At 40.5% G+C, this 14,697-nt stretch overlaps 1 protein-coding gene across 1 annotated transcript in view; it reads left to right on the top strand.

Annotated features, from left to right (window-relative positions):
• LOC149303119 (protein-cysteine N-palmitoyltransferase HHAT-like) overlaps positions 1-14,697 on the top strand; it is a 105,870-nt gene that overhangs the window by 54,122 nt on the left and 37,051 nt on the right. The window contains exon 9 of the mRNA XM_089481331.1: positions 7,271-7,472. Within this exon, the coding sequence (XP_089337457.1) occupies positions 7,271-7,472 (202 nt within the window). The remainder of the gene's footprint in view (positions 1-7,270; positions 7,473-14,697) is intronic.

The raw sequence follows: 14,697 nt of genomic DNA, 5'->3' as shown, positions 1-14,697 counted from the left end.
TTATTACTGTAAATAAATAACCCACTATTAGTGTGATTTTCTTTTCATTTTTTTTTTAAGTTTGGAAATAGTCAATTAAAATTCCAATTCCTGATCTATGGCAGTATGCAAATTTCTAAAATTGGTTTCACATCCATCACCTGTTCTATTACCTTAATGGTAAAACATTTGCGAGGCATTTTAATCAATATCCTTTTTAGAGTTTGCTGAATACAGATTAAAGCATTTTTGGAACCAGACACATTTGCATCCAAAACGGAGATTAAAATGAATTTACATTACATAAAATAAATGGAATTGCAAGAAATTACAATGTTCTTGCAAGCCCATTTTGAATATAGGGGTATATTCATATTTGTGAATGAGTAGAAACAAAGCCGTACTTTTAATGTTTTGAATATTATTTTTCATACTAAAATTCTCACTATAATAATATTTAATATGTGTACTATATATATCTAGATAGAGTGAAACACTTGAATAGTATAGAAAAGGGGGCTATTGAGTACACACAATACCTAGATAGCGTCAAGGCTCAATGAACTAACGAGGAGCAAGAGTAAAAAAGAGGTGTTCTTACCTGGCTAATTAACTAGCTAATGGAATAATTGGACCTTGCTATATGACCAATGAGACTCCAGCAGTCTGAATGCACAGATGCCCTATGTAAATTTAGCAAAGCCCATGGCACGGAGGTCTGGGAGAGAAAGCCACAGAAGGACCAAAGATAGAACCCACCATAGTGTAATGTAGCAACAGAACAATACCCAATGATTCATAGTCTGTACAATATAGGAGATCATAGGAACACAGGCTCCTATTATTATTCTACATTCCTCCTGTCATTTCTGAGCACTTCATCCAAACACCCAAAGTTAGAGTCCTGTCTACTTTTTCATGACTATAGTGCTTATCAAGGAGCTAACTCAGTGGGACTGCTTTGCATTTAAACCCAAATGAGACTGTCAAGCAATTTAAACCATTCCTTGGACACCATAAATGAGGCACCTGTGTGCTTTAACATTCTTAATAAAAAGTATATAGAAAAGCACACTTCGGTAGCATTGCTATAAAGAATCGCCTCAATGTGGTGATTGTGCATGGAAAGTCACCTAAAATATCACATGACCGAGAACAATGTCAGCCTCTGCAGATTTTTTGGAGCAAAGGGAGTTAAAACTAGCCTTTTGTCAAAGCCGACCTACATTATTGTATACAGCGCTGGGTTTTATGAGCTTGAGGAAAATGGTTTTTTTTTTGTGGGACTTTCCCTTTAATGGGGCTGCTGTATGATGTTTTATCCAAACGAAATAATGCTTTTTTAGCAGCTTTAACACAGTCCTCACTGTATACCTACTGACTTTTGCGCTGATAGCTACTGTCAATACTTATTTAGAGAAGAGCTTACTCCGTTTCTAAGAATTAGTGACGTATCCTAACAATTAAGCCTTAAACGTCTTATTGAAATAAAGACGAAGGTTGAAAAAAAGTTAGATAAAAATAGCAGCATCATTGATCAAAAGCAGACAAATTTAATTTCGGATACGAACAGTAGTAATTAGTGGAGTGTGGGTGTAATGTAATAAAGTTGCAGATATGATTATAACGCAATTCAGCAGTATTATTACAGTGAGGAACTATAACTTCTCTAGAAACTGCAGTACAGTATAGAAGTCTATAGTAGAGTGTAGAGACATATCTGAACTACCGTTAGTTTACTCTAGCATAATTTTACAAAGGCTACAGTAATGTAGGATGATAGACGTTGATACAAGGGGACCCATTGCCCTTCAATCTTATAGAATGCATACTGGCAACCAGTCCCTTCTAGTTGGTTGGGATGGAATGTGATGATGATGATCTCATAGGTGGGAAGAGTAGTGATGCCACACGCCACCCACATTATATGGCAGCAACCTGACATCACATCAGCTACAACAAAGGAGATGTTGGCAATGAGTGGTAAATCGTAGAGAAAGAGGCTAGGCAGCATGTGGGCCAACATCGGTTTGCTGCATGGAAAATAATTTCTGTTCTTGCTGGGGTATAGGAAGACCCCAGTTAAAGACCAGCTTGTAAATTGGCTGTAGAGGAATAAAAATTGTCATATTTCAGCTTTTCATTCTCAATGCCAATGGGCTGCAGAGAAAAAGAATAAAAGTTGTATCAGATCACCAGCATGTAGAGGGGGGTCAGCCAGCCATAGATTGGCATCTCTTCGGTAGAGCGCATCTCCTGTAAGCCAAGGAGCTGGGTGTGTGTGTGTGTGTGGGGGGGGTAGTGCTAATTGATCAAGGGGATTCTGGTGGCGACACTTTAAAGTTGATATGACAGCTGAGGTGTGCCCTTAATAGAACTATAGTTGGCTGGAATTCAAAAACACCATACTAAGTCATATGTCCAGACAAAGCTGAGACCTAGATCTAAGTTTCAACAATGCTATAACGCATGCGTGTATACATATTTTTATTTATTTAGCCATAACAGATATACTTAGTGCTTTACAGTTTACAATATAATTAAAAGGGAGGCACAATAAGTGCAGTTGTAGAGTAAGATAATCATATAATAAGAGATTTTGATTGGCGTACTATTGTTAAACTCTGGATGGGCTAGATAAGGGTGATCTTCTATGGGTTGCATGTATAATCTATTGATATGATACATAAAGCCACATTTTTTACACTGATGTAAGAAGTAGAACACCATGTCTGTTAGAATCAGGCTATTAGGTAACATATTATGTGAATTTTACAGATGTATAGAATAACTGTAGAATCCAACTCTCGCTTTTTTTTGTCTGCAACAAAAAGTTTCTTGTAAACAAATAAATAAAATGAGGCCGTGTTCCATTTGAAAAAAAATATTCCCGAGCGTCTCAGAACCTAGGTAAACAAGATAAAAAGGCAGGACTTTAATTAGTGTGACACTTCTGTTCTGTGTAGGCTGGCTTCACTATGATCACGCCGTACACATGACATTTACCTTCTTAAGCACACATAGTTCTTTTCAAGTAGTTGATGCATAATTCAACTTTTTCGCCTTTGTAGAGTTTTACATACTGCAAAGCTGCCATCGCTATGGAAAAAGAACATTTTTATTATAAAAAAAAATGGCATCTGTCTGTACCATTATATTCGCATAGTCATTATCACATTTTTTTTTCCCGATATGAACTTGCTATTGCAAAAAAAAAAGAAGAAAGAAAGCTTTGCCTCTCTGTAAGAAATAATAAAACATTCTAGTTGTATGATTAGTTTTCAAGTATATATATATATATATATATATATATATATATTTATTTTTTTTCTTTTCCGTTTTCCTCAATCTTTAGTCAACCAACTACCTCCATTAACAGATTGACCCCCCCCAGACTGGTCTTTCGATTACATTAACACTAGTTCCTTTTTTTAAGACCATGAATGAATTCTGGAATTAAGTAACTGAAGTAACTTAAAAATGTTACTGAAAATGAGTCTATTAAATAAAATTGTGTTAATAAAAGTCTTCTTCTAAACCTAGTACATACGTTCCTATGAGTAGGTAAATATTAAAAGTCCTTTAAAGTCGTATTTTTGTTCTCAAATTCTTTTTTCCATGAGGAAAAATATATCCCATTTCTTCTCCTTATACTTGATCCCAATCTGAACGTGTATTTCCCGTAAGGATTAGAAGGCCGTGGTGGAACAGATCTTATCTTCTATAATGTATTTACTTTTCAGAAGATTTAAGCATAATTTAATTTGCCGTTGGTTCGATATACAGCTAATATAAGCTTCTTTTGTTTCAATTTTGTTCTCTAGTGGCTCTCTTACGGTGATCTATTTTCGTCGACTTGTTAATATGTCCCAAGCTGTTTTGTCTTCTGATATCTGTACGCGGATTAATGTAGCATAATTGCCTAAGAAATAGAAAACGGTGGCAATGTGAATTCTGGTTGGAACTGTGACAAAACTAATTACTTGTGATGTCTGCTTCATTAGGCTCCTGCTTGTTATTCATTCACACACATATACAACTATCAAACAATAGACTCGAAAGTGGAATTGAACCGTAGTAAAGGAATGCGGGGCAGCTGAGTCTGATTAGTATTGATTTGAATTTTTCCTTCTTAATAATGTTCATTATATTTCTAGAAGCTGCTGCATCATTTTGATAGGATTATCTGTTTTTATTTACATCATGGAAATAGGAGGATTTTCAATGTAAAAAAAAATCCACACTGTTAATGAGAAAAAAATTGATAAATAATTATTGGTGTTAAGAGGAGGGCTTTGAAAAGGGGTTAATGACCAAGGGTTTTTTTGTACACTGCAGAGTAGCAGTAATTTCTGTATTTTTACTATGTCTCTGCTCAACTGTAATGTCCCTCATTCTCAGTTAGTGCACCCACACAAATTAATTTATTTGCTCAATTAGAAGGTTTTATTTCTGAAAACATCATCAGTAAAATGACCTTGTCTTATAAGTGAAGCCGTCTTTTATTCAGTATCAACAATTACGTACGGCACGGCTCACGCCAAGTATTGATCTCACCCACATTCATTGTAGAAGACAGGATCCGCTACAGAAGATCTACAAGGTCTCTCATGAGTAAGCGACAGTCAGGTGCGAAACGTGTTAAGCCTTCCAGTCTCTGTGTATACTCGCCTACACCGGCTAATTAATCAAACATACCTACCCGCATTGGACCCTTGTGTGCGAGGTCTTCTTTTGCTGTCCGTTGTTCCGTTTTTTTATTCAGATCTCGGATCCATGCCGCTAATCCGCTGAATCGGCACACTTCCACGGCATCGCCACTTCTGCATATACACGTATATATGTGTGCGTGTGTGTGTATATATATATGGTATTATAGGTGTGTGTATGTGAAAGCAATGCCTAGCTCAGTTTCTATGGTGCTCATAAAGTGGATCATGCCTATAATCAATGGTAATTTTCTTTCGTGAGAAATACTAGCTTGTTAAACAAAAACCAAAGAATAAAAGTATAATTTCTTGTGTACCCGCTGGTGCATGGTGCTATTTAAAGCGAGAGCAATAATCTATTCTGCTTCTCGTTATTAATTCCGCTTCTTGGGGATCTTAATCAAACATTTTGTAGGGAGATACACTGTAGCTCTTTAATAACCACTCTTCACTACTTTAATGTACTTTTGAAACCCACTGATTTTAGGTATGTATTAAAAATACTAGAAATCTGCTAATGTTTATATGGGTTAATGGTGACCCCAAACCCGAATGCTTTTCAAACTGACCTGTTCAATTGATAAATGATTTTAGTGGAATCCAACGATTCTGCTGGGATATCATTAAATCAGACTAGAAAATAAAGAAGTAGCTCTAACATTACGGTGATCACATTGGCCATTTCTTCTGGACAGCAACATGTAGAATATGTGTCCTGGAGAAGGTAGTCTATGTGGTCACTCTACCTGAGACGTTAATCGTGGGGTAAATACCCTGAGACTCCAGGGCAATGTCTGAGTCCCTGTATATAGTAATTGCTTGTAATAACACTAGTGTAACTTTTAGAAAAATGCAGTTTATTAAATTATTTTATCTTCTATAACTGTGCGGATGCAGATCTGGTTACAGGTAATGTTTCCATAGGGGCCACAAACATCGGTCTCGGCTGTAGACAGCAACTTGTAAGGGGCCAAGCTTAAAAGTTTTGTTGTAAAGTGGATCCAAATTGCATAATACAAGACAAAGACGGAGAGAAACTTGTGAAATCAGGTAAATTATATGTTCCACATAATCAGTATTAGAGATCTCCTTAAATACTTCCGGTTGTTGAATTTTTATTCTGGAAATGTAGGTCAGATGCTGCGCACACTGCTGATTATAAATTTGTACTTAAATGCAGGAAATATCCCCTTTTTTGTAGGGGTTTCGGCAGTCATAACATCAAGTCTTCAAAGGAGATTTTGTTTTTGTGCTCGGTGGGAAGTTTGGGCCTATACCAGATGAATATACATCACCATTCAAAAGTTTGGAGTCACTTAGGAATGTCCTTGTTTTTGTAGAAAACCAAATTATGTCCATAAAAATTACATGAAATGGGTCAGAAATCCAGCACAGACGGTGTTAATCCTGTAAATGACTATTGTCGCTGGAAACAGCTTATTTTTAATGGAATATATTCATAGGTGTACAGAGGCTCTTTATCACTCCCATCACTCCTGTGTTCCAATGGCCCTTTATCACTCCCATCGCTCCTGTGATCCGATGGTACGTTGTGTTCACTGATCCAAGTTTAAGTACAAAAGGCTAATCGATCATTAGAAAACCCTTTTGCAATTATGTCACAACTAGAAATTTCCTAATTTTCCATGAAACCACCCAAATGAGTCCAAAGTTTTGAACAGTAATGTATGTGTGGAAGAAGCCAGATACTGTCATTCTAGTGGTTAAAAAAATAACTGCTCGTATAGCCTTCTCCAGATCCAAATTGCTCCATCCCAGCTCAGGATGTTTGGTGGCAATGAGTTTATCACTGTGTTCTAAAGTGTGTGTATATATATATGTATATATATATATATATATATATATATATATATATATATATCAGAAAATGTGTTCTTTCTAAATGTCCTACTAACATCAAATTCTAAAGAAATCAGAAATATAAGGTTTTGATGAAGTCCCATCACTAGTCTTACCTTCGACCACATCGGCTAAAAAGCGCCTCTCTTTGGCAATTTGAAATCTTGAAAGGTATGGTTGCTCCATCACAACTTAGATGAGCTGCTCGACGCGGTCGGCGCTCTCACGCAAGCATTTTTCAGATAAGATGTGATCCAGACACTGTGTAGTTTGGAAGTTGCCCTTTATCTCACCAGATTAAAACACCCATAAGCAATGCAGTCTACGGGATATCATATATTGTATACTGCCATGAAGCCTGCCATGAAGAACTGTAATGGAAAAAAAAGTATATTATAAGTCAGTGTTTAAAGAAACAGAGGTTTACTTAAATAATTTTCTGTGATGGGATATTCCAAAAATTGTTGATTCAGATGTTAGCGATAAAATATGAAGAAACCATGATGGCGGTGTGTCCATTTTGCTTACCTCTCATACCTCATCTTATCTCTGTTGAGCCAGATAATCACATCAGATTAATTCAGATCTTCCCTATGTGATCATATAAACAGGAAAGCGTATCACGCGTGTTAATCTGATGTATGATTTTGGTGTAAAGTGTGTGGAGTAAATGTGGATTTTTGGCTCATAATGTAACATATTCTCTATTAAATTTCCTGCAGATACATCTACATTCCGCTGGGAGGGTCGCACCGTGGGCTGCGTGGCATGCTGCTGTCCACCGCCTGCACCTTCATATTCGTGTGTTTCTGGCATGGCGGCCATGAATATCTCTGGTACTGGGCCGCGCTGAACTGGATTGGAATAATCACAGAACAAGGAGTGAAAAAACTACTTACAGTTTCAGGAGTTCAAACCAGAATTGTGAGTACAAACTGCTTTTATCCACACTTCCCAAAAAAGTTATTAAACTGTGCATTGTTTGTCTGAAATGTATGTTTAAATACAAAGCAATTGAAATCATTATTATTGGGGTGCAAAGAGGTGCAGCAGCAGTAGTAGTAGTAGTAGAGCACTGGACCTGGACAGGCAGATGATAGGCACATGCAGCCCCGTGGAGCAGGACTGGATTTCCCCAGTATTATATATTCTACATGAAATCGCTTTGATTTAAAGTTCCTGTTATACTTGTATGCAGAGAATAACTAAAAACAGCAAATTAACCCTTATCTCTTTGATGCCACAATTCTCTTCCGGGCACTACAGTCGTTGTAAAGCACTATATAAATAAAAATATACATACTAAAACGCGTGTACTCCTCGGGAGTCAGGGCAGAGTCTCTTAGACTAAGATATCGTGGGTCCCATGAGGAGGACTGACAACCACCACCTCAAGGGCAAGACCAGCCAAATGGCCCAATATATTACAAGCCCAATATACAGTTTTCTGTAAAGATACTCAATGGGCACACGCAGATTCCAAAAGGGAATGCCTAGAGTGAGGGTGTGGGTGCTTGGTGACAAAATGCTCCCTATTGCCGAAATATGGTAGTGTAAGCAAGACATGGAGTAGAATCTTCTCTATGAGGAGTTATCATACCTGCTTCTTTTGCCACGTCATCTCCACCAGTTCATCTCACGCAGTGGCGACTCTAGAAACAATATATAGGGGGGGGGTGATCATTCAACATCGGAAGCCTGAAGCCACAATTGAGTGCGACTAATCCTTGAAATAAATATTATAAAGCAATAAATAACTTTTCCACTAAATGATTTCAGGGCCTTGAACGTTTTGTCCCCTGAAGTCACTACAATTTTATCTCTGGATAAATATAAATTAAATAATTCCTACTGTAAGTTAAGTGCCAGGAAACAGATGACCAAACACACACACACCAACACAGGCTCTGTCACACCAACACCCAGACACACACACCAGGACAGGCTCTGCCACACTGACAACTGAACACACACACCAGGACAGGCTCTGTCACACTGACAACCAAACACATACACCAGGACAGGCTCTGCCACACTGACAACTGAACACACACACCAGGACAGGTTCTGCCACACAGACACCCAGACACACACACCAGGACAGGCTCTGTGACACAGACACACACACACCAGGACAGGCTCTGCCACACCGACAACCAAACACACACACACACTAGGACAGGCTCTGCCACACCGACACCCAGACACACACACCAGGACAGGCTCTGTGACACAGACACATACACCTGGATAAATATAAATTAAATAATTCCTACTGTAAGTTAAGTGCCAGGAAACAGATGACCAAACACACACACCTACACAGGCTCTGTCACACCAACACCCAGACACACACACCAGGACAGGCTCTGCCACACAGACACCCAGACACACACACCACGACAGGCTCTGTGACACAGACACATACACCTGGATAAATATAAATTAAATAATTCCTACTGTAAGTTAAGTGCCAGGAAACAGATGACCAAACACACACACCTACACAGGCTCTGTCACACCAACACCCAGACACACACACCAGGACAGGCTCTGCCACACAGACACCCAGACACACACACCAGGACAGGCTCTGTCACACCGACAACCAAACACATACACCAGGACAGGCTCTGCCACACTGACAACTGAACACATACACCAGGACAGGCTCTGCCACACTGACAACTGAACACACACACCAGGACAGGCTCTGCCACACAGACACCCAGACACACACACCAGGACAGGCTCTGTGACACAGACACACACACACCAGGACAGGCTCTGCCACACCGACAACCAAACACACACACACACTAGGACAGGCTCTGCCACACCGACACCCAGACACACACACCAGGACAGGCTCTGTGACACAGACACATACACCAGGACAGGCTCTGTCACACCGACACCCAGACACACACACCAGGACAGGCTCTGTCACACCGACACACACACCAGGACAGGCTCTGTCACACCGACACCCAGACACACACACCAGGACAGGCTCTGTCACACCGACACCCAGACACACACACCAGGACAGGCTCTGTCACACTGACACCCAGACACACACACACCAGGACAGGCTCTGTCACACCAACACCCAGACACACACACCAGGACAGGCTCTGCCACACCAACAACCAAACACACACACCAGGACAGGCTCTTCCACACAGACACCCACACACATCAGGACAGGCTCTGCCACACCCACATCCAAACACACACACACACACCAGGACAGGCTCTGCCACACCAACACCTATACACACACCGAGGACAGGCTCTGCTACACTGATAACCAAAAACACACAAACAGCAGGACACAATCTACGTCACAGACGTCTACATCAGGATGGATTTTTCACACTGCATTGTCGTTTATACCCCCCTTAGTGTTTTTGCCCCTTGTGTATTGATGCCCCTGCTGCCCATATATATTAACATTAGCCCCAGTTGCCGATAGCAGGTATAGATCAACACATTAACACACAAACCAAGCTTTGCATGTATAGATCAACTGAAATTCACTTGTGATCTCAAATAAACAGAATCAGACATAAAAATCCTGTATTTGCAGGTATACAATAGTATATGAAACGTAGCATTGCAGGTATAGATCAAATAAATACATGGAAACAGCATTGCAGGTATTAATCAACTGAATAAGACATATTAACCCTGTATTTGCAGGTGTACATAAATAATGTATGGAAACATAGCATAGCAGATATGGATCTACAGAATAACACACAACCCCAGCTTTGCAGGTATAGATCAATTGGAATTCACAAAAAAACACGTCATTAAAAGGTATATTTAAAACCCCCTAAATTACAGACATAGATCACAGGTTGCATACCCCAAAGCCAGCCCTGGCGTCCACACTGCAATCACACTCCTATCATACCCAGGCAACCAGTAAATGCTGGTACCTAGGCATGATGGGGCTGTGCTTGTTGTGGTTGCTGTTAGCAATCACACTCCTATCATGCCAAGTCAGCCAGTACATGCTGGTACAGGGTGGCTGTAAGTGATGTGCAGACCCCATACTGCTGGCAGCATCAATACACAAGGGGGTCAGCTAGCTAGGTTTCAGCATGTACTGGCTGACTTGGCATGATAGGAGTGTGATTGCTAACAGCAATCACAGTCCCATCATGCCTAGGTTCCAGCATTTACTGGTCGGATGTGTAAGTGCTGGAACCTAGGCATGATGGGACTTTGATTGCTGTTAGCAATCACACTCCTATCATGCCAAGCCAGCCAGTACATGCTCGAGGTGCGGCCCGCGTAAGATCGGTTGCACTGGCTGGCGATCTTACGCGGGCCGCACCTCGAGGTCTCGCGGGCCGCATTTGGCCCGCAGGCCGCATGTTGGATGCCCCTGCCTTATCACTTTCTAACCCTCTCTCCCTCCCTTATCACTTTCTAACCTCCTCTCCCTCCCTTATCACTTTCTAACCCTGTCTCCCTCCCTTATCACTTTCTAACCCCCTCTCCCTCCCTTATCACTTTCTAACCCCCTCTCCCTCCCTTATCACTTTCTAACCCCTCTCCCTACTCACTATCTACCCTCCCCCTTTGTAGTTCTCTCACCTTTAGGTCCAGCGACGGGAGCACGAGGCTTCTGTCTTCGTTCTCTGCTGCGGTGGCCGCTGCTTCACTGCTGAGCGGCGAAATATGACGTCATACTTCGTCGCTCAGGATGAAATGCCGGCACCGCGACGGAGGTAGAGGCCTCGTGGAGGAGAATGGGGGGCGCCGAGCGGTTGCTAGGCACCCCTCTCTCTCCTCCGCATTAAAAAAAAAAAAAAGACGGGATTTAAAGTCGCATTGCGACTTTTTTCCAAATTCGGCAGGGGGGCAACAGGGGGGGCAAGGATAAACCTAGGGGGGGCAGTTGCCCCCCTTTGCCCCCCTGTAGCGACGCCACTGAGCTCACGCCAGACAAGCCCCAAGAGGGGTGTCAAGTTTTTGTGCTGCCTTTTGCCTGCGCCCCTTACTGCCACAGTTTCATATATTCTCCAGGTGGTGTTGGGCTCCAGTTACCTTTATCCTGAGGTCTGCTATTTATGCTAATCCTTTGCAAAGAAAAAGGTTAAGAAACTGTAATCTTGCAGTGACTTTTCCCTTTATCAACACAATTATGACATCTTACTTTTACATTATTACTGCTCTTTCAAATGCTTTGCTCTTCTCTTTATATAGCTTCAAATAGCTTTTGTACATTTTTAACCCCTTAATGACAAAGCCCGTACATGTATGGGCTCAAAATGCATTGTTTTCAATGGGTTTAGGGACCGCCCATTGTCCTTAAGGGGTTAATATTGTTACCGTAGAGAGAACTACTGATTTAAATTGGTTTCTTTGTTACTTGTTCGCATCCCTCTGAATAGATGAAATAGCTATGGAATGAGCCGCCTGGGATTTCCCGAATGCTTTATGAAGTCCGAAAGAACATTAGCAGATTCTGTTGTATCGATACAGACTAATTCTTTCTTTAAAACATTCATAAACCCAAGTCTCCTACTCAGTACAGTAAGAAACCTTTCTGACAGCCAAGTGTTTGATGGAAAGTGCTGGTAGACTGCGAAATCTTATATTTTAAGACAATGAAGAGGAATGATGTGTAGCTGGAAGAAAATCCAATTGTGTTAACTTATTTTCCATTTCGTTTTCCGTTTTTCCATATTATTATGGACTCACTGTTTCGGTATCTCACGTTTTGTGTTTAATAACCTGCTTGGTAATAATTAGTAGTAAAAGTGATGAGAATAAATAATACAGTGATTACATTTTATTAGTATAAGTGGTGTTCTAGTTTTAGGTTCTGATCCGGAATATTGAAGGGTTCACTTTTTAACCGTTGTATGGCTTTGTCTTAGTAAGGGAACGTCCACCTAAACCAAATAAACGTGTTTAGCCAGTACACACATTGTATTTTATCCTCCCATCTACCCATGAAAACTCATTTCACCCTAAACTCTTTTAACCCCTACACCACACATCATCCGTTAACGAGCCCAAAGACCTCGACCTTCTCCATAATGTTTTTTTAGCATAATGAAATTGGAACATGTACTTATTTCTTGTTCTTTTTCTATCAACGTATTTCTTCAGAGAATATTTGGTTTAAACAAAATGTGGTTAAAGTACATATTAATAAACTTTCCATCCCCCCTGACCCTTACAAAGCTGCCACCTGAGCAATTGTAATTTAAAAATAGGCGAGCAATTAGTTAATGGGGTGGAATAATCATCAATATCCTGTGAACAGCACAATAAGATTGATAAAATACGTAAATTGCTTTAAGAGCAATCTGTAAGCACTTTTACTTATATTTGCTCACACTTCTTTAGCATAGAAACATGGAATTCGACAGCAGGTAAGAACCATTTGGCCCATTAATTCTGCCCCTCCTTCCTGACCTGTTTTTCCACCCCTGACTTTTCCTACTTTTCCTTCCATGGCATTCTAGTTTCGCCCAAACATAGATGGTTAAATTGTATCGTCTGGTGTTTATGTGCACATCTGACTGCATGCACACAGCAAAAAAATAAATAAATAATAATAATAACGTTCGTGGTGATTTAGTGATGTACAGTTTTATAAGGAACTGTCCTCATGGACCATTAAAAAGTGTTACAGCCCACTGTGCAGCAAATTGTCACAATCTCTAAGATCGATACTCAAGTTTGCTCTCTATTTTTCGCTGCAGGGAAAAAAAAAGTATGTTCGAAGTGATCCTGGCGGCTGTACTTTATTTTGTATTATGTTTTTTTTTCCTTATCTGTGTAGAATATAATTAGAATAATCTGACACTGTAAAAATAATTATGCCGCCAAATGATATTGTTCCCTGCTAAGCATCACCGCTTCACGGTTTGAAACATAAATCCTGCATTTGTTATTGAACCCCCCTTCTCTGCGGATGTGGTCTGCCAAGTAAGGGTTGATCATTTTCCTCCAAATCCACTGAAACATAAAAGACATTCTGCTGTAAATTGGTTCTTGGCAGTCCTTGGCATCGTGATGTATATAGTACGATGCAAAAGTTTTATGCAGGTGTTAAAAAAGTGCTGTAAAGAAAGAACGCTTTTAAAAATAGACATGATAATAGTTTATTTTAATCGTTTAACAAAATGCAAAGGGAGTGAACAGAAGAAAAATCGAAATCATGTCGATATTTGGTGTGACCGCCCTTTGGTGGGCAGTGTTTAAGGAACTTGGCCGGTAGGTTGTTTGAAACATCTTGGAGAACTAACCACCGTTCTTGTGAATTTAGGCAGCCTCCGATGCTTCATGTAATCCCAGAAAGACTCTATGATGTAATCCCAGAAAGACTCTATGATGTAATCCCAGAAAGACTCTATGATGTAATCCCTGAAAGACTCTATGATGTAATCCCTGAAAGACTCTATGATCGGGGGTCTGTGGGGCCCATGCCATCTAGGACTCCTTGTTCTTCTTTATGCTGAAGATAGTTCTTAATGACTTTGGCTGTATGCTTGGGGTCGTCGTCACACTGCAGAGTAAATTTGGGGCCGATCAGATGCCTCCCTGATGGTATTGCATTATGGATAAGTATCTGCCTGAACTTCTCAGCATTAAGAAAACCATTTATTCTGACCAAATCCCCAAATCCATTTGCAGAAACCCAGCCTCAAACTTGCAAAGAACCTCCAACATCTTTACTTGTAGCGCTCTCCAGCCTTTCAGAGAACAAATTGCTACTTCCATATATTTCAAATTTTCACTCATCAGTCCAGAGCACCTGCTGCCATTTCTCTGCACCCCGGTTCCTGTGTTTTCGTGAATAATTCTATTGGTCTTGTTTCCACATCAGAAAAATGGCTTTTTGGCTGCAAGTGTTCCATTTCTGAGCAGTCTTCTCCAGACAGTAGACGGGTGGACCAGGGTCCTGCTGCTTTTTTGCCAAGCTGACCTGATGGCACACCTGGACCTCTGATTTTGAAGGGAAGGAAGCATGATGTGTCTTTGATCTGCTGCCAGCCACTGCGTCTACGATCCTCAACATTGCCTGTTTCTTTGTGCTTTTTCAAAAGAGCGTTGACAGAACATCTGGAAACCCCTGTTTCCTCCTGTGTAGAATTTCTGTCTAGGAGAGACCTTG

The sequence above is a fragment of the Sceloporus occidentalis genome, unplaced genomic scaffold (genome assembly GCF_023333645.1).
Source record: "Sceloporus occidentalis isolate IW3139 unplaced genomic scaffold, rSceOcc1.0.p SCAF_15, whole genome shotgun sequence".
NCBI lineage: Eukaryota > Metazoa > Chordata > Lepidosauria > Squamata > Phrynosomatidae > Sceloporus > Sceloporus occidentalis.
This window is presented reverse-complemented; position numbering and strand designations above follow the sequence as displayed.